Here is a 26121-nt window from a genome sequence, read left to right as displayed (position 1 = left end):
ACGGCACTCAGCACTTTCTCTTAACGTCACGCTGCTCTCCTCTGCTTGCTTTAGAGGAACAAACCACTGTGGATGACTCGTGAAACATTCAGGGTTCAATTGCACAACGACGAGCAAAGTTTCAGCTCACCACAGGATGTTTCACAGGATGTTTCACAGGATGTTTCACAGGATGTTTACGTACTTTTTACCTTGACATTGTATTACAGAAAGTAGTTGTATTTATTTTATCATGCTGATTTCTGCATAAAACATTCTGCAGAGACAGTATTATGTATTTGGAAACACTGCACTTTTCTTCAGTGGAAAAATTTGAAAAAAAGGACAAACTTGGATGCAGTTTGTTGGTCCTGTACCAAAACCTCTTAAATTCTGCATTGCAAATGATCTGATCCCCTCCCATTTGAAATATTATTGGAAATTTCCAGATTATTTAAATATGTGTCATGTTTTATCTGCAGTCAACTGCTGTATGAAAATGTTATGTGTCACTTCTCCATAGGGAGGCAGAGTCTGTCTGACATCAGACAATGAGAACTGTGATACTGCTCTGACCCTTAGTGGAGAACCTTATAATAACACGTGAAGACTAATGAACCAGCCAGAGCTCCACGTACCTGCATCTCCTGTTCGATGCGCAGCCTCTCTCGACCAAGTTCCTCCTGATAATACTGTAACAGAGGAGACAGAATATTTAACTGACTGTATGTACTAATCTAAGAATTAAAGAAAATTACAAACCCAAGAATAAGAGAACACAAACAGGTCAGGAAAGTGAGTAAATGAGCCACAGAGATATCAAATTGTTGTTCTCTGTAGATAACATCATACGTCACGGGTGTCAAAACTTGCACCTGTGCATTTGCTTTTTAAAAGCAATAATATGATCAATATTTTCTGGTTGCTAAAAGAGGGTCTGACTGGAGCATTATTAGACATGGAAACAACGTCACTATCTGGCTGTGCACCTCGTAACCACCTCGCAGTTTTTGGCATTTCACCAGGACCATTTTTGGCCGGGGACACAACGTCAGTGTCCTACCGATGTTTTCTGGGCTGCAGCTGTGTGTTTGTTCAAGTAGTAGTTTGTGCGTGCAAATAGGTCTTGTGACCCACATTAGTAGCTGTTAAAATAGGGTTTAGGAATGTCACATATGCTGCTTCAGGAGCCTCTTTCTAGAATAGAAGTCTGGCCAGAGGAGACATGGTGGTCCAGAGGAATGCAGTAATATTAGAAGGCTCTTATAAATTGTGCAGGGATGGATTGATATGCTCTACATACATGGGATAACTAGCCCATACATCTCCCGAAGGGTTCCATCACTTCAGTTGTTAGTATCTATTTGTTAAGACCATTTCCAGTGAGGGTTTTTGATGTTAGGTGTCTTCCAAAACAGGACTAAAATGTGTACTTACATCCACATCCTTGTCCTTCTGCAGCAGAGATGAAGACAGCTCCTTGACCTGTCCCTCCAGCTCTCCCACCCTGCGCGTGAGAGTCGTCTTCTCTCCGCTCAGCTCTGTGATGAGCGCCTCCTTGGAGCAAAGCTCTTTCGTCAGCTCCTCTATCACCCTGAACACAGACAGAGATATGAGATATGGCTTTGTTGTTTGTTTGACATTGGTGGAGGTTGAGGAGATCTGTTAGTGGTTTGCACCTGTCTTTGTTGGTGCTGGGTGGGGACAGGATGCTCGGAGGCCTCTCGTCCTCTGGGATGTCCTCCATGGGGGTGTCTAGGGAGAGCAGGGAGGCATGGGAGTGTGATCCAGCCAGCGAGGCCATCCGCTCAGCCTCGCTGCGTGCTAGCTGGGCCTCCTGCAATTACACACAGATAAACAGTTATGGTTTGTAAATCTGGGACATTTATACGTCAGATCAACTACAGTGGAAGGTGTGAATGGACAAACCTCCTGCAGGAGCTGAATCTTGGTCTCAAGCACTTGCTCCATGTGGTCGATTTCTTGCTGTCTCTCCCGACACCTTCTTTGCAGCTCTGCCTCATTGTTATTGGTCAAGCTCTCCGCTGTTGTGCTGTTGAACAGGGAAAGAGGCAAGTCAGCAATGATCAGAGGTATTGCACTGAATATTTCCCAAATCAACTATGCGCACACACACATCTAAAGCTTGTTCATTGTTATCACCTGTCTTGATGGTACATCACAGCCAAGAGTTAAACACACCAAATACCTGGACCCACGGCTTGACTCTGATGTTTCATTTTCACTATAATATATGTATACTATATACTGTATATATACTTAACAGATACTGCTTTTCACTGACTGTAAGAAAGAAGCTTGCAATACAACTCATGTAACCGACACTGGATGATACCGAGGGTGGCACAGTGGTGCAGTGGTTAGCATTGTCACCTTACAGCAACAGGGTCACTCGAACCCCAGGTAGCGGAGCCCCTCTGTGTGAAGTCTGCATGTTCTCCCTGTGTCAGCGTGGGTTTTTCTCCAGGTACCCTGGCTTCCTCCCATAGTCCAAAGACATGCAGGTTAATTGGTGACTCTAAATTGTCCATAGGTGTGAATGTGAGCGTGAATGGTTGTCTGTCTCTATGTGTCAGTCTGGTGACCTGTCCAGGGTGTACTCCACCTCTCGTCCAGTGTCAGATGGTTTACAGAAAATGAACGAATGAATGAATGGATTATACGTATGTTGCAATTCAGGCTGCATCCAAAACTAATTACCTGCCTCTTAATATAACAGTCTGTCTGTCACTGTTTTGTGTGAGGTGTTTGTCTTTTTGCCAGTACCAAACAAGATTTTCCATCTCATGTAAATTGAATGGACAATAAAGTTTGAGAGTTAAAGAGTCTGAAAAACCTTGAAATCTTGATGATGCTTATTCAGATGATTGAGTTTTTCTGGATACGCTGAAGTGACGTTGCAGCCATTTTGTGTGTTTCGCCATGAAAATGGGAGTTATTGTAATGCAATTGTACATTATCCAATCTACCCCAAGTTTCTCATGCTGGATAAGAGTTCAGGCCTGACACGTGTGAAGGCCCGTTTATCACTGCTTGCAGTTTTAATTATGTTTTATAACTTTATTACTTACTGCTGCCTCTGAAATTTTGTGTTTTTTATTATTAATATTTGGGTTTTTTTGGTCATATTTATTAAATTATCTTGTTACTTTTTCTTTTTAAATGTTTTGTCTAACTGTGCTTATATTGTATTATTTTCATTGAGGACCCCCTGATACATCTTAAGGGATTATTCCCAATGGAGAATTTCCAATAAATGCAGTCCGAGGGGTCGGCATTAGAACATGATGGAGAGCCAAGAAGCAATGATGTCATCACTTTCCTGTCTGCTACGGTGCTCATGGGAAACCCAATACCCTCCCACTTATAGCAGAGATTTAGTAAGTTGCCCCACCCATGGTGTAGGCTTTTATTATGATGGTTAGTGATGTTCACATGGTCTGAAAGTGGTGAAAGACGCAGATACAGTAGTGGATGCAATCTGGGTCCTTCTTTCAGTTGTTGGTAACCTGCACTTTACGGTGTCACACGCAATTGATACACACTGTGAAAGCTATATTTATATGCACATGCAAATTTTAAACTCTCTGAAATGTGTGATTCCCCCCACACATCCTGTTTCTTTGCATTCCCAGTTCATGACGTAAGTGCTCCTCTCACTCCTTTGGACCCCAACTGTGCAAGCATCTGTCTATATCACTTAGTCAACAACACTATCCCAGAATTTCTGCTCCCAGAATGGCACACGCCACTCTGTCGCCATGAGTCCCGTCCTGGACCCTCTCTACATACGTTTTTAACTCTGTCCACCGCATGCAACAGCTCAAATAACTGGGATATTTTGAACCAGTCTGAGTAATGCAAATGTCTGTCTCATGGACAAATGTGCTTTATGTGTAGTGGACAAGACCTGAGTGTTTAGGGCCCGCCTTTCTGCGAGACCTCAGTAATCTTGGTGTGTCAACAATGCAAACAATTTACGGAGAAATGCTGTGAGGCCTGGAGTTATGCGGTTGAGAATTAAGACACTGTGGGATAAGACTGTGCTTCAGAATGGGGCAAGAACAAGTGTTGGTCAGACAATGCTGCTGAATATAAGGAGAGGGAGTGACAACAGCAACAAAAATAGAGACCCGTAATTAGAGACAATTCATCCTTTCCAAGAGCATCAACAGTTGGCCGATGATGAACTACACCGATTTAAAGGTCGCCAGTCCTGACCTTTAAGCAGCATCTCTGTCGATTTCAGCAGTAGCACAGTGCCAACTATTATGAAAGCAATATAGAGTGGAAGATGATATGCCACCAGGCTAATAACCAGAAAGAGCTCCGCTGATGTCTACATTACCCAGGCAATCTACTGCACTTTTGCAGCAGGTTCAGACTCCATCCTGGAGCAAGATAAGCCCCACACGGAGAGGAGGACATCTGTTTTAAGGAATCAACAGTGTCAAAAAGGGATTATCAATTGTCTTTAAATAACGTTAACGGCTCTTCCCTGTCTTTAATTACCGATAAACATAATCACTATTAATATGACTTGACACAACTCTTCAAACACCAGTATATTCTAAACAGAAACAGGGGTGGATACTTGCTTTCATGGACGCCCCTGAGCTGAATCCTCTGGTTCATCATCATGTCACATTTACAAAACCAGCAGTTGTTGCAGCCTGTCGACAATAATCCTGAACAAGACTTTTGTAACGTGTCAGGGGTTTAAGGTGTGGGTTTCATTCGCCTACCCATGAAGGGTTTTTGTGTCCACAATGCCATGTGCGTGTGTGCGTGTGTGTGTTATCTCTATCAGCTGCTGCATGACATATGAGCTGTGAGGGATGTGAGGTGTTACCGCAGTCAAGACAGGACTACGAAGCCAACACCCATAGATGGAGGTGCACACACACACACACACACACACTCCTAGGTTAAATGGGCTGACAGATGACTGTTGAGCATAAATGAGGATTCATCTTTGTTATCAGAGCCTTTGAGTCAAACAAGCTTCAAAGTGTTGAAGCTCTGAATTAATTACTGGAGCACTTGTGGTTCTGCCCAGCGGTACACATTATGTACTATATTATCAAAGTGAATTCCACCAAAAAAAAAACATCAATGTAATTAGATCCCATTACGTTAAACAGTCTGTTAATGAAGGGTATTTGAATAAAGCTAGGCAGTCGATAGCTGCCTGTCTAGTCTGGGATTCATGACTGACGTTTAAAAGTGCAGAGCGGACCTTTTACATTGTGACACTTTCAAAGATAGCCATTCATTTTAACTTCTCGTTCAAGTGTAATGTTCTCTTTGGGGTTATGTATCTGTATGTGTTGTTTTCGATACAAATATTTACTCTTAGAGGCTGGGAAACTTAATCTCCATAAGTACATATTTGCTTATGCACGCGGAATCTGTTGGCTACAGTACAAGATTTTAGTTCCAGTTTCCGTTTGTCATCACATTATTGATGGGTTGAGTGGGACTTGGCTGGGATATTCATTAAACTGATATCTGCTGGCTACACTGGAACCCCGAAAATATTGGCCGTTGCCCACAGAGGGTAAAATGTTGGCACACTGACAGCTGATGGGTCCCAAGTTTGCACATTAATCAATAATTATGAATAATGAATAGTATTTATGGACTTACAGTGCTTTGTCCAGAAGCTGCTGTTTCTCTTGGAGCTCCTGCTTCAAGCTCTCTACTTCCACCTTCAGCTCGATGTTCTGCAACAGATGAAAGTAGGAGGGTCAGTCATCATTCATAATTACACATCATTAATTCATCATCTCCTTCGAAACCAGCAGAAAATCTTGCAACAGATAAATGACAATTAGGAACTATACCACAGTATCAGTAACAGTAGATGAAAGCTAGTTACTATAATATGCCTGTGACAGTGATTGGCATAATATTTAAGATGTATTTTTTTAAATCTATAAAATCTGCAATTCCTTACAATTGCATAAAAAGGACTAAAAATATATATTGTTTTACAACATCATACTTGCAGAAATACAAAAAACACATGCCTGTCCATGTAGCCAGTACATTTGGCCTGGAATTTTTTTACAGAAACGGTTGGTAATTCAAAAAGACTTGCTCATTCTTTGCATCATCTAGTTTTCAAAATGTCTTTCATGTAGAAAAATAGGACAGAAATTTAAAATTCAGATGCTGAAACTGTAAAATTGACAAGGATGGGCTGTACAGTATTGTCAAATAATCAATTTAAAAATGTGCAACACACCCATGATTCACCCACACAGGTGTTGTCACTTAATTGGTCGATTAGTCCTCCTCTCAGGACTGTGTGAGCTGTAATCAACCAGAATAACTGAAAACACCCATGTGGGTGTGGCCTATAACAAAGGTATTTACTAACATACTTTTTTCATGGCAGACATTTTGATTTGTCATAACAGGAAAAGCACAGGTGTCATTGATAACATCATAAACTGAATTAGTTCTATGGTCCTGGTACTGTGCATGTTGACTCATTGGCGTGGCTGACCTGATGGAAGAGAGCCATCGTTAACAAAATCAGTTTCACCTGTGCTCTTCTTGCAGTAAAAAGTCAAAATGTCTGCTGTGAAATAGGGAGTGTTGGAAGAAGTACTCAGATCTTGTACTTAAATGAACATGTTAATACTACAGTGTAGAAATACTATGTTACAAGTAAAGATCCTGCATTCAAAATGTTACTCGAGTTAAAGTGCAAAAATATAATCATCAAAATATACTTAAAGTACCAAAAGTGTAAGTACTCAATATGCAGAAAGGCCCATTTCAGAATAACATATATTATGTCATTGGATTACAATCAGTGATGCATTATGGTTGCAGCTGGTAACTTTATTTATATATTTTACAGATATATTGTGGGGTAGCTTCACCCAGTGGTTTTCAAACTTTTTGTGCCCTAGGCACACCAAAAGGGTAAGCTAAAATCTCGAGGCGTACCTGTGTTTATATCTGTTCACCATAGCTGCTATAACATGTGTTATCACTCTTATCATGACATAAGACAATAGAAAAAAAAAGACAGGTAGCTGGTATTTTTTTTCTCTTTTCTTTTGGTGGTAGGTCTTCTTCGCTGGTGCTTTGTGCAATTTGCTCCGAATAACAAAGCGATCCATTGTCTCACTCACGACTTTCTCCTTTTAAATGAATCCCTCACACTGGCTGCCAATCAGGGCTTTTGATGTGTCACACACTTATAATTCCCCCGCAGGAACGGCAACAAATAGGTTCCCTGTGAAGGTTTTTCAAATTAAACTAAATTATATTACATTTTTAGCTAGAGTTTGCCTCTTCATTAGGAAATGGGGGCGCACAACATACTGATACAGTCAATTGAAAATTAATTCATGACTTTTTGTATAGGCCCAGTTGAATATTGCAGTTATGATGTGTGGTTATCACAAAATCCCACGGTACACCTGGAATGGCAACACAGCACACCATTTGAGAAACACTGGCTTGATAATATATCCCAATTCACTAGTTGATTTAGATTTTGTATAATTAATAAAAATAAATGTAGTGGATTGGAAAGTACAGTATTTGCCTCATAAATTGGAAATACTTAAACTACAATGCCTCAAAATTGTGCTAAAGTACAGTACTTGAATAAATGTACTAAGTAACTTTTCTCCACTGGAGGTAAGTCTTTAGTTTTTATGATGGAAATAACAAAATACGAGTCGAAGGTTGCCTTATGATGGGATAAAGTGTTCCTCCTGTTCTCACACCTCAATCTACTTTTTGTTTCTTACATCTCTTCATCACACACTTAGCTGTGCGTCTCTGCTGTGTGAATCAGGGCTGGTGAGTGTTGTGTATCATCAGTACAGAACATCTGACAGTGCTGTCATGACCGGTATATTTAGACTTTCAGAACTCAGGGCAGCTCAGATATTCACCCCAGGGGCCACAGGGTAATCTCCACTGTTTATTTACCTGCTGGGGTCCACAGGGGACATTTTAGGGCCAATCAGAGCTCTTACATTAGGGGGGAGAGAATTTAAACAGCGGGACTGGTAGAGCTCATTCTTTCCATTCCGACCTTAGAGAAGAGCGAGAGGACAGTTTATCTGTCTGTCTGTTTGTCTGTCTGCTGGATTCATCAGAGAGCTGGTTCTATCACTACAGCTTGAACTGACTGTCCACTTTCCCTTGTCCATCATTTCTTATTCAGCTGCTTCTCTGTCCCTGTGTCACTCCTCTCTTCCCTCTTTCTTTCTTGTACCACCTCTTTAAGCATATCCAAGTCTGCTGACCTTATCCTGTCCCTGCCAGAGAGCTGCTACACGTGCACCAACACTCATCCTGAGACCGACTCACAAACATGTTCCTGAGAGGCACCACGAGTGCTCACACATGCACATACTGCTGCTCACTACTTCAGTCTGCACATGTGACACGTGCACATACTTAGTACTTTGACATAAACTGGTCACGTCAAATCAGAAAGTGACGAATATCCAAGAACAAAAACACAGACTGAAATTACACATTTTAGGTTATTTAAAGGAGCTGTGTACAATGATTCAGAGTCTGATTCAGTTTGTCTACACACGGTTGCTAACATGGAGGTGGCTGACCTGGCGGCTAGCTATAGAGATGCTAACAGCAAAGAGCGCAAACATCGGCAACAAATAATGACAGAACTAACGTTATTATTCTGGTGGATCTAGAGGGTAGGCACTACGCTTCAGCAATGATGCTGTGGGTCAATACGCTGCTTTTACTGTATCAACACAGTGCAGAGTGGTGGCAACTAGCTAGCCAGTGGGATACGCACACAGGGATACACATGTAGGGTATACATGTTCTGACTGATAATATTATTAATTCTGTAAAACCGTGATACTGTAAAACTGCAATATTTTCTGACATCGTTATCGTACCGTGAAGATCTCATACCGTTGCAACCTGACTCACAAGTGCTGCTGGACCACACCACAATAATAAATAGAGAGGCTCATATTAAAACACACACAGTGGTAGTGTGATTTCTCTGCTCTGCTATATCCTTATATAACAAGCATTGCTTTGCTACTTCATTAATCTCTGAATGTCATAGAGCTCCTTTAAAGGCAGAAAAAAACCCCAACCTTTTTAAAGATCATAGTATAATTCATCACTGTTGTTAAAGTACACGTGTGCAGTAAGAAAGGATGGCAGAAATTGTGTTTAGTAAAGCAGAAAAGGTGCATATTTTATTAATAATCTGTTTCTGTATTAATCTAAGAGTGCATGTGCCTTGCAAATATACCTGCCTTTACACAGTTAATAATGCTTTTAACAACTTTACACAATGTTTAATATGCTTTAAAGTCTTAAATTTAAACATTTTTTCTCAGGTTTTATTAAAGCTCTTTAAGGACACAGACGCAAAGCTCACATTGATAATTCATTTTCTTTAGACCGATAAATCTCTTCGAGACTCAATAAGTAAAGTAATCCAGCAGCAAATAGAAGTTATGCAACATATGACTGGACATGTGCTCTGAATAACTAATGACAGTAAATGATTCACCTTAAGGCTCTAATAATAAATAATGTAACACCCACTAAGAGGAACACGTTTTCCTGTGTGTGTGTGTGTGTGTGTGTGTGTGTGTGTGTTTCAACAACTTGGCTTACAGTAAGAGGGATATATTCCCATCTTGAAAACAGCTCTATATATAGACACCCCATCACAGTGCACCTGCTATTCTGGCCCCTCCTGGCCCGCCGGCCCTCAGCAACAGATCCCCTAATAACCAAACTGTGCAAGAGGAGGGAGACGGCTGCACGTAGGAACACTGACACTCATAAACCAAACACATCTGCAACACTGTGACTGACCACACATTAACAGATATTATAATTTACTCTTAATTCGCTAATGACGCTGCTCATTTTACCATATTCCATACTAAACCATTTACATGCTCTGGTAGGACCACTTTAAGAGATTATTTTCATTATTAATTTGCAGATTATTATCTTAATTAATTGATTATTAATTGGGGTGGCTGTGGCTGAGAGGTAGAGCGGGTCATCCACTAATCAAAAGATTGGTGATTCGATCCGCTACTCCTCTAATCTGCATGTTAAAGTATCCTTGGGCAAGTTACCGAACCCCAAATTGCTCCTGATGGCTGTTCCATCGATGTGTGAGAGTGTGTGAATGGTTACTAAGTAGCAGGTGGCACCATGTATGGTAGCCTCGGCCGCCAGTGTGTGTGTGTGTGTGAATAGGTGAATGTGACGTAGTGTAAAAGGGTTTTACGTGGTCGGAAGACTAGAAAGGCACTATACAATTGCAGTGCATTTACCTTTTTAGCATTCATTTTGTCTATAAAAGTTCATAGAATACTGAAAAATCTGAAATAAAAAAAAAATCTGGTTACTATGCGGTAAGATTAGGAAAAGCAGAAAATCCTCTCTATTGAGAAGCTGATGCGAGGGAATATATGGCATTGTTGTTTGAAAAAATAAATGAAAGGTTATCAAAATAGTTGCTGTTCAGTTGTCTCTGAATGCTCAATTCTGATTGGTCGATTATGGCATTTTATGGTCTGTTATTTCTGCAGAAAAGACCACCGCTTTGAATTTCAGACCATTATGGATGTGGTTCTGGTCATAGATGTTTAGCGGATACAATAAAATTAAGTTTTGAATCAATGAAATCATTTTTAATTCAATATTTTGTGTCAAATGTGGGATAATGAACAGCGAACAGGTCAGTCTTGCAAAATGAGATGCAGAAGTTATCTTATACTTGAAATTCATATCAAATAAATCTCAACATTCAAATTAATCTCTGCATTTTGATGAACTGACATGACCTAATGTAAATGCATTACAAATTCACACCCATGCAACACATAATATGGTAAAGACAAACATAAACACACACTGCATATTCTAAGGGCTGCTGTGAAACTGCGCCCACTTAAGGCAACAAAAGAGTTTATCTCTGGTGTAACGGAACAATGGATGACCAAGAAAGGACAGCAGAGGTCTCACAGGCTGAGATCAATACAAAAAAAAGTCAATTTATTTAGATCGTCCATGTACAAAAAGAAGGGTGCTCACAATGCCAAAGATCATAAAAAGTGAATAAAAACAGCAGCAAACGTTTCAGTCCTTATCATCAGTGCTACTGACTTGTGCTTCACAGAACAGATATAGACACAGACAGATTACTGCCAGGTGTGGTGACTGTGGTGCACTCATGTCAGTAGCACTGATGACAGTGAAGGGCTGAAATGTTTGCTGCTGTTTCCATTTACTTTTTATTATTTTCTGCACTTTGAGCACCCTTCTTTTTGTGCACCGATGTTCCAAATAAATAAACATAACAACACCCACAAACATACGTTATGGTGCATGAGTTTTTTCATGGGAACGCTCATGTGAATGCATGTGATAAATAAATCAGTGCACTCAAGCCTGCTCTATAAATAGAAGTCTCTGGAGCTCTGAGAGAGATCACTATGTGCCTAGGACCAACACACCTAGTCTGTACTGTATTACACTGAAATGCTTTGGAGAGCGGATAGAAACACTGATACTCCAACAGAGCGATGAGCAGCTCAGCTCGGATACTACGGAACAAAGATTTAGTGTCCAATCAAACAGTGACTAGACTGATTAACCTTCAGCCACACAGAGTGAGAGATTGTGAAGCATGAAGATTAAAATCAAGTTGGATGATGTGGGATCAGTTTACTCAATCACTGCTGGTATGCAGTAATTGTGAAGGATAAGTTGCAGGACGCTCAGGTCTTGTTCGCCTGGACCAAACCGCCATTTAGTTTGTCTCATATCAAAGAGCTGCTGATGATCTGAGGGGATTTGGAATGACGGGAGAAGGAAAGTTTTAAATGCCGACTGGCTCGTGTAAACAGAGAACAGCTGAACCGGGTCACCTTTTGTAGGTGCACACTTAATACGCACACAGAGGGACGCACACACATAGAAACAAACAACAGTGCACAAACCAACAAATATGAACACATGCAAACACAGAGGTAAATGTTGCCATTTTTAGGACTGCAAGAAATTATCTGTTTTCATTATCTATTTTCCTATTGTGTCTTCGATTAATTAGTCCATTGTTTAACCAAAAAAAATGGGGAAAATTCCCAACAGATTCCCAAGGCCTGGAATAACAATTTAATACTCCTTGTTTTGTCTATAAAGTCCAAAAGATATACAATTTATAAAGACAAAAAAATCAAATAAAAAGCATCACATCCTCACATGTGATAAGCTGAAACAAGATATTGTTGGTATTTTTTGCCTGATGAAGGACTTGAACACTTAATAAATAATCACATGTTGTCACTCTTCTGTCAATAGACTAATTAATCAATTAATTCAGCACTAAAGCCAGGCAGCAGAGCATAGTATCATTGTGTTTCAGTGTCAATATCAAATCACAATACATTCTCAATACCTCACTTATTCACATTGTGACCTCAGCACTCCTGATTCAGTCACATAGTGTTCCCTACGCAAACCTTGAGGAAAATATCCAAGTCTTTTTATACCTGTTACATAGCAGCGGACTGTATCTTGAAAGGAAATGATCAATCTTTTGCTAAGATTTAAATCAACCCAGTCTTGCATAGAAACGTGTAATAGCTATGTTGGTCCGCAGCAGGTAATGAAGCTTTCTGCTATTAAAACCATAGTATTGTTAAATTATCAATGACATTTTCATGTTTTTCTGTTGAGAAAGGCAGCAACACTGCACAGACAATGACTCAAACAACATGCAAGGTACATAGGTTTAGCATAGCAACCAAAATATCAACGAGAAAAATGTCTCTACAGTTTTCTAGGGAGACCTGAAATAATCTTTATAAAACATAGCAAACTTAGGATCATAAAAGTGCATTTACTGAACGAATATAATGAAAATAAAATGTACATTTCTCTCTAGAAATGTTACCTAAATGCATTTTAATGTCCAAACAATCTAACAGTATCACATTTTCTATCACAAATAAAGTGCATGATTTGTTTTTTGTTTTAAGAAAAAGACTCTTACAGGCCAATAGAAAAGAACAGACCTGTCATAGCTACTGCAGCAAAGAGCTAGATGTTAACACTGGTTTTGCCCGAACATTTTGCTATTCTGGCCAAAAAACAGACATCGTTGCAATCACAAAAATACAATCGAAGCTGCAACTTACTGCCAAAACACAGATAAAGGTTTTTCCCATGGGTTACGTGACTGATTTATGGATTGAACGCTGAGGTCACCTATGGGACTGCAGCTTACTTTAAGGAACACAACATTTTTTAATTTAACAAAAGAACACAAGCAGCCACTCAAGAACTTTGATTAGATAAAATACAACTGGCCTTTTTTAAAAAAAAACGTGGAACTTATCTTTAAATGACAACTGCTGTGACATTGAAGATTGAGTTAGTGGGCCCACCATGACTGAATGAATAAGGTTTAAGGTTTATTTGGATCCCCATTAGCACGGAAGCCGTAGCTATTCTTCCTAGGGTCCACAGCCATCACACATATACATTTTTGTTAGTGTACATACAGCATACAACATAACATCACATGACGCCACAGAAACAAAAGAAAACAATTACAAATAAGCAAACAAGTAGCATGTACCTGATAGCTAACACACATATTTTAATAATCGCATTGACAAATAAACTGCAATAAATGTGGATTGTTCGTGTCCTGGCCGACACCCAATCTGCTTAGCAAGGTCAGCAGTAACACTGACTTAGCGTATGAGGTTGGTACATCCTTAGGTAAAAGATAAAGTAAACAAGAATACCAATCTGACTGGGATTTTATTGTCAACTTTTACTACTTTTGCACTTCACTAACTGCACTACCTGAAGAAATATTATCTACATTTTTGGAATAACAAAAAAGCAGTTTCAGAGTGACGCAGACAGAAGGGTTAACAATATGCATTTGAAGGATATATTCAGGATGTCAGACTGGCTCAGCAGCAGAAACAGGTTAAAATGTTAAAGACAGAAGCTAAAACCTACAGATCACAGTGTAAGGTGAACCACCACAACACCTGGTGACTGAGACAGAAGACAATGAAATCAAAGAGCAACCAATGGCTGTGGGAGCAACACTGTTCCTGTAACGCAGGGTAGGTCTTTATTCATACACAGCAAAAGTAGCATGTGTATACATTCAGTATACCTTCAGTAGTATAGCACTTAATTGCTAACTTAGCAACATAAATCTTCTTTCAACCTCTCCAGTTAACAAGTATCACTACTACACGTCCCCACGGCACAATGTTTAACCATGACAAGCTCTAAATCCACAAAACCAGTCTGAAAACGAAGAAAAACAACTTTAACAGTTGCGTTAAAGTCTATGAAGCAGAGCCACATTGGTTGTCTGATCCTGGTTGGAGTTGACCGAAAGCTATGATTTGCCAGTCTGCGTTCAAGGGCAGGACATAGCAAAGGGTCAGTTAAGCTCAATACCCATCCCTGCTAATGATAAATGATGATCATGACAAACTATTATTTTCTATTGCTGAGATTCCTTTCATGATTTAAAGGTGTAGCTCACCATTTACATCCAGAGTTGTAGTAAATCTAGTTTAGTGTCTCTGGGCTGTGGGGTAAAGTTAAATGTCCACTGGTTAACTTAAAGTCATGACAAAAATCCTGTGTGAGACACAGACACAATGCTAAGCAAAACAGAGGTCCTCCTGGACAGATGTCAGCAACGTACACACAAACTGTATCAGATATAAGATCCTGAGCAAAGATGTAGCTGATGTGTCGTCCTTCACAGGGCAGCCATGACTTAAAACCACCACGTCAACCACATCAGTGCAACAGCTGGGTCAACAAACAGTGGAAGTGGCTCAGTTAGGCAACTCTTTAGGATAACACACGTGTGCTGTCATGATAATAATTACCTACTCAGACTGATTTGATAAAGGCACAAATCAAATCTATTGATTATCTACTCAGTGCCAGATACCCAAATAAAGCAAAATCAATTTTATTTTCAACCATTTTGTTGTAAGTGAAATATCCCTTGGCCCCTTAAAGGGAGACACCCCAGGTGAATAAGGTCAAACTTTTAATTCATAGATGTCACCATGACATGAAGGCAATTACTTTTTGTGTTACAAGATTTCAGAAATGTTATGTTTAAATATGCAAACGATTATCTAATGTACTAATTTGCATACACTTCCAAAACAGAAATCCAAACACTGGATAAAGCCAGGTTCAAAATTCTTGTATTGTTTTGACATTTAAGAGTCAAAGGCTTTAAAGCAGGGATTTTGGATCTATCTCTGACTCAATCAGAAAATACTGTCAACAGCCATTTAAAAAAAATCAATTTTCGCTACATTTCTTGGAATAAAATTTGATGTAAATCAGGCTATGAATGAATTATGAGCAAAACCTGTAAAAAAAAAAACCCTTCAAGATATAGATTGGAGAGTTTTGTGTGTTTAAGTGCTACTGAAGTTTCGATTTTTGGCTCAGGGTATAAGAAAAATCGCGTTTTATGAAAATAGCCATACATCTTTAGACAAAAACTCAGATATTTCAGATGATTTTAAAATTTGAATTAGTAGCTATTTCCATGGAATTTCCCCAGTTGATTTTTTTTTACACTAGGACAATTATTTTTTTCTTTTGTCAAGTTTTCTAGAATAAAATACATACTGAAATGTGTATTTTGGATGTTTTCTTTTCACAAGTCTAAAAGAAGACATGTTGTGGAGGCAATATAGCCCAAAATCTCAAGTGTACGAAAGTGTGGAGTGTACGTTTCCACCTGTGGTGTCTCACCTGAATAGTGACACCCACACCATTTATAGCCCCATTTATCCCCAGTCAAACTGGTTTACGCTAATTTCTCAACACTTCATAAGAGGTGCCTTACTCACCGTACGATAGACATCCTCACTACTCTCCTCGTACTTCTGCTGTATCCTCTCCTCCAGGAAGTAGATGCGGAGCTTGAGGCTGAAGTTCTCCTTCTTCAGGTCATTCAGGTGCTGTGACAAAGTACGGTAACCGTTAGACATGACCGTCAAATAGCACCGTCACAGCTTGACATGTCCGTTATAGGTCAGAAATGAACAGCCGTCTTCCACCTCTCCGTATCATGGGGAAATACGGAGTCCATTTTAAAGGACAGCGACTGTCATGGCATGTCCATGTGTTAGAGTCCGGTAACCGTCAGACATGCTACCTCCTTTTCCAAAAGAGCATGTCACAATAAACAAATTATTTACAAAGTGGCATCCTAGCTTCTAAACATCGACAAACACACACTACAATTAACACATTCACTCACACAAACACACACACACACACACACACACACACTAGAATCTATAGGGGTGTTTGCAGTGCAGAGGGCGGCTCTGCAGCCCGGCCGGTCAGAGGTGTAGCCATGTCAGCTCCATGGTGAGTTCTGGTCTGTAAGGGGATGGGACAGGAGCTTATTTTACAGGAGGAGACATCCCTGGAATCCCAGACTGCCAGGGGGAGGTGGGTGGAAGGGGAGATGAGGGCAGGAGGAGAGTGGAGGGGGGAGGTAAGAGGCTCAGGGCTCACAGGCAGTTGTGATATGAGGAGAAATCTCACCCCACGGCAAAACAGGAGCACCAAAAGGAACAGACAGGGACATGAAGAGAAGGGAGGGAGTTAGATGTGAGTCCCCTTCTTTTCACTTTGTCTTCCTTCCTCTTTTCAGATGTATTAAAAGTACATTTAATTTTCCCCGTTTAACCACTTTCCTATCTGATTTTATATTTGTGAGGGTGGACGTTAATCCCCATTCAGAGAACAGCTGAAACTGTCCACACGAGCCTGTATGTTATATAATCACAACAATGACTCACCTCTATTTAGTTTCTACTGAATCAACAATACAGCAAACTCAATAATTTTATTTTGCTTTTCACATATTTATTACGAAGTGTTTCTTAGGGGAGACACTACACTACACATTACGAGTTTTCACTAAGATGCAAACCACTGTCTCTCTTTATGCAGCATTTTATTTTGTAGCTGGTTAAAACTGTTTCATATGCTGTAGAATACTGTACAGTGTAACAATGCATCATATCTATAAAAACTCATCATATGGTTTTATATGTGAGCCCTTGATCTTCACAGTAACTAAAAGTCTGACCAAATCGATCAGCCAAAACATTAAAACTACCAACAGGTAAAGTGAATAACATTCATCATCTTGTTACAATGCAGTGTCCTGATAGGAAACCTTGGGTCCTGGCATTCATGTGGATGCCACCTGTCATGCTCCTCACCCCTAAACACAGTTGCAGACTAAGTACACCTCCCTCATGGCAACTGCACTCCCTGGACAGTGGCCCACCAGCAGAACAATGCGCCATGCTACACCGCAAAAACTCCCCAAAATTCCCCAAATCTGATCTAGGATTTGTGGGGTGTACCGGTTCCCCAGAGGCAACCCCAGTTCACAGTGGGACCCTCCTGGATCCGACCCTGACCAGTCAAGGCATGGACACAGGACATCTGGGAGGTGTCCTGTGGTGTCTGGCACTGGAGCGTTAGCTGCAGCATCTGTGAGTTTTGTGGGTTGTGAAGTGGGCTACCAGCACATCCAACAGATGCTCCAATGGATTGGGATCTGAGGAACTGAAGGCCAGATCGATGCCTTGAGCTCTTTGTCAAGTTTCTCTGGCCATTCCTGAACAGTTTTTGCAGTGTGACATAGTGTATTGTCCTGCAAGGGGGCAACTGTCATCGGGAAGTGTGGGGTACTTTGTCTGCAACGGTGTTTGGGTGAGTGGAGCACTTTAACTGGCATCTGTGCGAATAATAGGACCCAAGGTTTCATTGCACTTTAACAAGGTGATCAATGTTAATCACTTCAACTGTCAGTGATTTTGATGTTTTGGCTGACTGTCAGATAAGCACAGTAAAAAGTACAATATGAAAAATGAAAAATCAAAAATACTAAAGTAAAGTACAAGTATCTCCAAACTGTTCACAAGTAGGGGCCATCCCTATCTTCTCTGGGTCGTATGCCTCTTGTTATAAGCTAGCATGGTAAGAGATTGGGACCTTCAGAGAAAGGGACCTTTAGAATGCAGTTTGAATGGTAAAAATTCATTCAGCCCATGTGGGGATGTAATTGTCTAGAGTCAAGAAAACTGTCATACCCACAAATTTGACAGCAGATTTTAAGAAGGGATGTTCCTAACAACTAATTTGCCTGACGTTTTAACAGAGGTCAAACGTACGAAAACACTCAAAAGAAAAGTCAGACTTGAGCACAATTGAATCTATAATGGTAAAACATTGTCGAAGAAAATGTTGCATCACAGAGCCATCTGAAATTGTTAATTACATTTTTCAATAACCCTATTGCATTTTAAATGCTGCTGAAAAGTGCAGCAGTTTGCACTGTGCATTAAGAACATTACACATTAAACTATAAAACGCTACAACTTTTACTAAATAAAAGATAACAACATTTATTGAAAACAATACTCTTTAGGAAAATAATCTCTAGGAAATGTGCCTGAATATTACAAATTATAACAATATTAATAAAAGCTAGCTGACTAATCAAGTTGAGCAGGAGTAGGCTAACTGCACATTTAAGACAGGGAAAAACATTGCAGAGTACATAAAACCCTTTTAAAGTCTCCTTAATATAGAAATATAGGACACTGGGAATATAGCTCTGTTCCCAGTACTGAAGTAAATGTACCTAGTTACTTTCTTCCACTGGAAAATAAGAATATGTAGTATGTGATGTGACTGACAGTAAACAATGCCTCAAAATCAGGTTCAAGAGGTAAACAGGTTCAGTCAGAGCCAAGGCATTAGAGTCTTACCTTTACACAAACTAATATTTTCTATATAACCAAGTCAAAAAGACAAAGTCTAATGTAAAAGGAGATTACATGTAGTGATGACTCAACACAAAATTAACAGCCAGCTAAGCACCTCAACAGAACTGGTTGTCTCTTTTAGCTAACATTTGTGACTTAAGCTGTAATAACTGATTTAGTAGAAAAATTAGGAACTATGGTACAGTCTCACCAGCCTCACTAGTTTCTGTTTCTAGCAGTAGCAGGCAACCATTTCAGAGAGAGACAGAAAAATATGACAAAACAAATCCACCGTAACAGCGCTAACGTTACCTGCCCAGCACCTCAACAGACAGATAAAGTTAGCAACTAGCTAAAGCAAACGTTAGCTAGTGAAGAAAGTTAACAGTGAGATAAATGCCCAAAAGTTTTTCTCTGAAGTTAATAGAGACCAAAACAGAACAAAAAAGAGAATACATGTTGAACTTATACTAATTTGGTGGCGAGAAACATGAGTCCACATTAACGCTAATGTTGGTTGTATCTGCTAGATGTGAAACTAGAGTTGTTTGCTAACATGTTAGCATAAAGGCCCAGTGTATATGATGTGAGGATATCTGTTCGCAGAAATTGTATATAATATTCATAATTTTTTTATTAGTTTATAATCACCTGATAATAAGAAATATTGTCTTTGTTACCTTGGAATGACTGGGTCATAGCTACATACAAAGCAGATATTCTTCTATGGAGTCCGCCATTTTGTTCTACAGCAGCCCAGAACGGACAAACAACACATTGGCTCTAGATAGGGCCATTTGTGTTTTTGCGTTGGCCACTGAAGTTATCCATGTTTAGCACATGGGAACAAACAATTTCAGATCTGCAACCTTATTGCTATGCCACTAAATCTTACTCACTGGACCTTGAAAAGGTGATGATGTCAGAACTAACAGCTTATAGTGATTCTGTGCTCCCTTTTGAAAGGGAAACTAATGTACGCACATAGGAAAGTCCCTGACACACATTGATATGACTTTTCCTTGGTTACTAGCACAGTATTATTGAAGGGCATGAGTCAATATCATCTGACATTTAAAAGATAAACTCACTTCTACACCTGACAATGACTTTATAATATGCCTATGATAGTTTTTAACAGTTTTGCTAAAATTCAGAAACTCCCCTGGCAAAGGCTAACCAGCATGGGAAGGCAGAGGAGCTGATGGGAGCGGGACAGACAGGTGAGTGGAAAGAAGCTGGATGAAATAGGAGACCTGGGAGCTGTTGGACACAGTGCTATAAATAGAGAGGTGTCCTGAATCTCACAGAGCGGTGAATCCCTGAAAGTCCCGCAGAGAGATGAGTGAACAGAAAGGAAATAACAGAAAGGAAGACAGCCTCCGCCTAACTTTTTGAGCTCATAATAAAAAGCTTGGCTAAAATCATGTTTTAAGACAATGTCCAGTGCAAAGGGCATAAATAATGAAGTGGCTGAGACGTGTTACCAACACATGCAGTTACGTCATTATGAGCTCTTAATGAATTCAGTGAGTGTGCCCATTAAAGTGTCACATTACGTGCTGTTGCTAAATAATTCTGAACAAAGATAGGACAGGCGCCAAGTGGAGTCTCCACACAACATTAGGGATGACATCATGTGCATAGTGTGTGCTTTTAAACTCCACACGACACAACTCGCAACACGCTCTTTTTATCTCCTCTTCAAAGACAAGTACATGGGAGTGTGTGTAAATATGTCAGCGCAGTATGTGTTTATTTCTGTGTAAAAGTGACACATCCAAGAATTGGCAGCCATGTAAATGACTCCAGCTCTGAGTCCTCTCGGAAAGTAACTTCAGCTTTCGTGACTAATTGGTGACACCTCTCGTTTAAACAGGGCGCAGCAGCAGCACCTTCAGATTAACATTAAAGGACTACCACTGGCGGTGAGTTCTTCAGTATCAGTGAAAGTACTTTCTGATCTGGTATGTGTCTGAAACACTGACAGTTTTGGAGAGGAGAGTATTTCAGAGGATAATCAGCTATAACTGTATAAACTGATTTAAAAATAAATTGTAGATCAGGCTAGCTAATGATAATTGTGGACAGGGGGACCACATTTTCCATGTTGGGCCCTTATTCACACCCACTCCAGCTACCACTACCCACGCCCACCCACCCTTAGCCTCAATACCAACACAAGCAATTTCAAAAAGCTCTTGGTCAATAGCCTTGTAGTGACAGACATGGACTATCAACCATTTCCCAGACAAGTGTTATAGACCCATTCAGTCCATGCTCTGCTCTTTTGCATACATACTCAATATGATTACAAAGCACAAAGGGTCAAGCCATCTATTTCAACACAAAAAGAAATTTTCATACCAAAAATGACTGTGCCAGTTTTATTTCTCCTTTTACCTTAAAACAAAATAGGAGGGAAAAAGCCCTCAAATGATTGATGAGAGAAAAGTAAAATCAAACATTAATTGAAGAAACTACTGCAAGACATCCAATCATAAGATTAAATCATGAGTGAACAAAAAGGCCTAAATTTACTCTTCATCTGTCACCATTTCCAAATCCAGTGTTTATAATGTGTTCATTTATGCAATTTTGAAAATGAATCCAGTATCTAGAAATAGTCAGATACACCATTTTGAAAAATGTCAATGTCACTTTTCCCTTTGCCAAAATTTGGCCTAACTTTGGAGCATTATTTAGCCTCTTCCCAACAGGATAGCCCGCTGGCAACGGATGTCAAAATGACATGGACTCTTACATCAAACAGATGTTGGATTTTGGTTGGAATGAAAATCAGGCTGACAATATTTTTAAATGACCTATCTCACATTGTGTGGACGTCAACATATGATGTCTTGCAGACATTGGGTTTTGTTCTCCACACCTTACAACTAAATGTTGGTATTCTACATCAAGATAACGTTGGTATTTGATGTGTGGATTTTGATTACCTAACAACATAACATCATCTGCCGTCAGTATTCTACAAAAATTGACAGGGTTAGTGCAGGCCTGCTACACCTATTATTATTACCTTAGGTTGAGGAGGTCATTATCTGGCCATGATATGAAACTTTCTGCCAGAAAGGGCTAAAACCTAACAAACTGATAACAGTCATGACATGGGCTGATAATAACAGGCTTTTGAACCTACCAGTGGGTGTAACAGGTCCCTGATAATCCATATATGTTAACTTTAACTACAGATATTGTCCATTTTATGGGCTGATAACATCCAGACGAGTGCAAATAAGTCTTTACAGTTTCAGATTACTAATTAGTGAGTGATTTTTTTCAAATGTATATTCTTTAACTTAAAGACATCCACGTCATATTTAGTTTCAAGTTAAACTTAGCAAGAGTTGCATCAGACACAAGGATCCTGCAGCTTGTAGGGAACCGGTGCCTTGTTAAAGTACACTTTAGCAGGATAAATGATTACGGTCATACTGTATATGGGTTTGGGTCAGTCATGTTCTCCATGGCCATTTTTACAATACCCTGCTGCCAAACATCAAAAGGAATATTTAATATAGTCTTTTTGTACAGTGTGACTGATACAGTGCCCAAAAATAGTGCAGCAGAGACAGATAAGAAATCCTAAAGTGGGCCATGCTGCACCCAGAGGCAGACTTTCACCACCAGGAGGGTTCAGGGTGTTTTCCATCTGATCTCATCAGCGGCAGGTGTTCTCCTTTTCTGTGCAGTAGTTTAATAACAAAATGTTCCAGGTTGGATATGAACATGATTTTTTTTTTTATTAGTCATCTGATTTTCTCAACATCTGATCCCACAGAGAGGAGAGTGTATCAGAGTAAACCACATCAGCTCATTACATCTTGTAGGAAGACATGAAGCCACAAGATGGCACTGTGGAGCATATTATCACCGGGCATATAACCAGAGTACTGTTCATTGTGCTGAAGGACAAGGAAGGAAGTGACACACTCACATCAAGCTCCATAACAATTCAAAATAAAGGCTCTCACCTGTTCAAATTGCTTGAGTGTGTGAAGCTGAAGAGGAGGAGAGTTGTCTGTTTCATCGCTACACAAATCTAAGCAAAAGGAAAAAAACATTTGTTTTTAAATCACCAGAAATCATTGAATTGACAAGCCATATGAGCAGTTTATGTTTTCACACAAGCTTAAGAGCTACGTACCTGTCATGTGACCTGTGATCTTGGATGAAGTCTGCTCTTCCGCAGCACTGTCCGGAGAAACCAAAAAAGTTGCATTGTCAAATCACACATAACACATGAGAACAAAAGAAGGTGTTAGATAAACCTGTGAAATCAAAAAGCTACAGCAGCACATCAGTAATGACATTTATAGAGGAGTCAATATCACACATGATAAGCCTAGTAAACCAGTTACTGTAGCAGAGAGCTCTTCTGGAAATGAAAAAGCCACTAAAATCTTTTCACCATGTCAGCATGATCTCATTTGCACCTCTGTGGGGAATTGGGGGTCATCAGGGAGTCTCAGCAGGGGAGAGTGGAGATAGGAGGAGGGTCAAAGTTTAACTGAGCCTCTCAGGCCTTAAGCACTCCCAAGTATCTGCTGTTAACTGAAACAGGGGATGCTTACACTGTCAGTGGAATAATTCCTCCCTTAATCTGGTTATACTCAAATGATTAGAGTGCATGCAAAAAAAACACCTTGAATAATTTGCACAAGTGATGAACAAGCACAGGCGTAGATTTTGGGTGCGACGCAGGGGACACATCCCCCTAATAGGACTTTTAATACACAGAAATCCTGCAATACTACCGTGACGAAGAGCATTCATTATGCCATCTTTGCTTGTGTCTCACCAATAGCCCTTTTTACACAGAGACAGCTCTACAGGGCCGCTATGAAGTCTCGTCTTTATGCCAGCTTTGCATTTTTACATGAACCAAACAGCGGGAATGTACGACTCCAGTGTTTGATTTTATAAAGCATGCAGCCAACCCAGAAGCAAAAGAGGCATGATGGGCATGATTTGTAACACCATAGCATCAGCCTCTAGTGTGACATATAACATATGCATCGAGAAGCATTTTCTAAACACTAACAATGGCATAGTATGGCATTGCACAATCATTTAATGTCCCTGTTATATGGAGGGTGATCTTGTCTTCTGCTCTGATGTGAAAGAGCTTCCACGCCCCATTGTCTCCCCAATATGCAGACATTTTCTTTTACTGTTCTGTCTTGAGTTAGCTGCTAACTGCTCCTAGCTGCTTTTTCATTGCTTTCTGCTTTTTAAATGTCCCAGTGGTGGGTCGCACACATAACATGTCATCAAAATGTCACGATAGTCCTGTCCTGCTGGCTCATAGTTTTTACAAAGACATCGATTTGGTGTTGTTACTACCTCAAACATTGGCTTAAAGGCGAGGCAACTCTGTCCCACCATGATGCAATCTTTATACAAAGCGGTGAGGTGGAAAAACGGTGCAACATTCCCGCCTTTAACAGGCAGTTTAAAAGGGGCTACTGCCTCGGTTGAAGGAGGAGGTGGCAGTATGCAACCTCAAATGCAATGGTTGCAATGAAGATGAGGCAACTATGTGCAATGGAAGCAGTTGTATCGTGAAATGTCAGAAAGTGCTGACGCTCAGCATTTCTTGGGGAAGAACCCCCATACCCCTTGACTAATGTGTGTCTGTCTCCCCAAATGTTAGGGGGGGGGACTACGCCACTACAATGAAACACTGTGTGCACCGACCACAGTGTAACAATAGCACTATGAGCCCACTACTTTACTATCTATTACCACTACTCAGACAGCGCTGCATACTGTCCATTAATACTCCCTCTTCCAGTCTCTCCCGTGTAAATTCCACTGGCAGCTGCTCCACAGTAAAATGTAAAGACAGTTGGTGCATGCCCGAGGTTTAAAAGTTTACCAGGTGAACAAATAGTCTACATGCTGCATCACTGTGGTGGGCAGGGCATCACGACTTCTCCACTACTGTTTTCCTCAGCATTGTGCAAATATCAGTGGGATGGTCCATTTATAGTTACAGTGTGTGTATGTGGGAGGGATTTGGTGATGCAGTAACCTACATACAACACCACACAGTGCATGGAGGAATTGATCTGTGTGGGACTGCAATCACTCTGAATTAATAAGCAACCCTTAACGTGGGCTGTGATGAGTGCCTGTCAAAACATGCATGCATTCACCTTTATTCTGTCCTGTATAGCCTATAGCAGCCTACCTGAGTATATAAAATGATATAATCTTAGTTATTACATGTGGGCCTGCAGCAGAAAGTGTCTCCCGGGCCCTATTGCCCCATTTCACAACTGAGCCCTTGAAATATTTGCTTCTGTATCGCAATGTAAGTTGAATTGTGCAAATTGGGCCTAAATTAGCCCCTGAAGCGCGTCCTTATCCAAAGTCTATTTTATTAGAGAATTATATTGTGGGGAAAAATACAGATATCTAATGCAATATGGCAATCAAAGTCAAAATTTGTATCGCCAGTGGCCTCAATAGATAAAGCATGCAGATGGCTACCGTATGTGACACAGCCACGGCCTTTATTACACCGGAGGATGCTCGACTGCTTTATTATAGGAGACTGAAAACAACATATGATCGAAAAAACGGCAAATAAAGCGAAATGAGGGTTTAATTCGCCCAAACAGCGGTTTATAAGCTCGGGTCGTGTTTTGTTAAAATACCCAATGAGCGCTGTTGTCTTCCGCTGCGGTGTCCCCCCGCACACAATCAGCCAAACGCCGCCTCACCTCTCAGACTCTCCCCAGATTTGCTCCGGCGACGATGAGCTCCAATCCATAAAGCCTGCTCCTTCAGTCAACGGGCATCCATGCCGGTGAGCCTTCAAATCATCCGTCCATTATTCAATTTGAGATAAAACAAAACCACACAGGAACATGTCAATGTGCGCGGTCGACGCGCAGCACACCGCTCAGGTTTGGAGGGTGTGTGTATGTGCGTGTGTGTGTGTGTGTGAGTGAGTGGATGCGCGCCCTGAGAAATGAAAGCAGGGATGGTACAGAGCCCCATCCCACAGAGCAGAGCCCCTGCTGTTCAACCAGCCCACCACCAGATGATCTGAGAGGAAGAATATGCTGTTTGAAAGTAAAGATGCTCTCTAAGGATGCATCCTTCAAAATAATCATCTGATTATTCCCTAATTTAATTGAAAATAGCTGATTTTTTGAAAATAAAAGTCCAGTTTTCACTGAGAGAGAGCATCAAACAGTTATCATGTAGTCCT

General features: G+C 40.4%; 1 protein-coding gene across 1 annotated transcript in view; it reads right to left on the bottom strand.

The window, feature by feature from the left end:
- Positions 1-25847, bottom strand: part of LOC125901558 (myomegalin-like) — a 63091-nt gene extending 37244 nt beyond the window's left edge. Inside the window, exons 1-9 of the mRNA XM_049597244.1 lie at positions 25628-25847; positions 23044-23090; positions 22871-22938; positions 15927-16037; positions 5650-5726; positions 1909-2032; positions 1659-1816; positions 1417-1573; positions 618-671 (exon numbers count right to left, since the gene is read on the bottom strand). Coding sequence (XP_049453201.1) covers positions 618-671; positions 1417-1573; positions 1659-1816; positions 1909-2032; positions 5650-5726; positions 15927-16037; positions 22871-22938; positions 23044-23090; positions 25628-25677 — 846 coding nt within the window. The 5' untranslated portion in view covers positions 25678-25847. The remainder of the gene's footprint in view (positions 1-617; positions 672-1416; positions 1574-1658; positions 1817-1908; positions 2033-5649; positions 5727-15926; positions 16038-22870; positions 22939-23043; positions 23091-25627) is intronic.
- Between the last annotated feature and the right edge of the window lie 274 nt (positions 25848-26121).

This window comes from Epinephelus fuscoguttatus, linkage group LG15, assembly GCF_011397635.1.
Source record: "Epinephelus fuscoguttatus linkage group LG15, E.fuscoguttatus.final_Chr_v1".
Taxonomy (NCBI): domain Eukaryota; kingdom Metazoa; phylum Chordata; class Actinopteri; order Perciformes; family Serranidae; genus Epinephelus; species Epinephelus fuscoguttatus.
The sequence above is the reverse complement of the archived record's forward strand: the minus strand, read 5'-3'. Positions and strand labels throughout refer to the sequence as shown.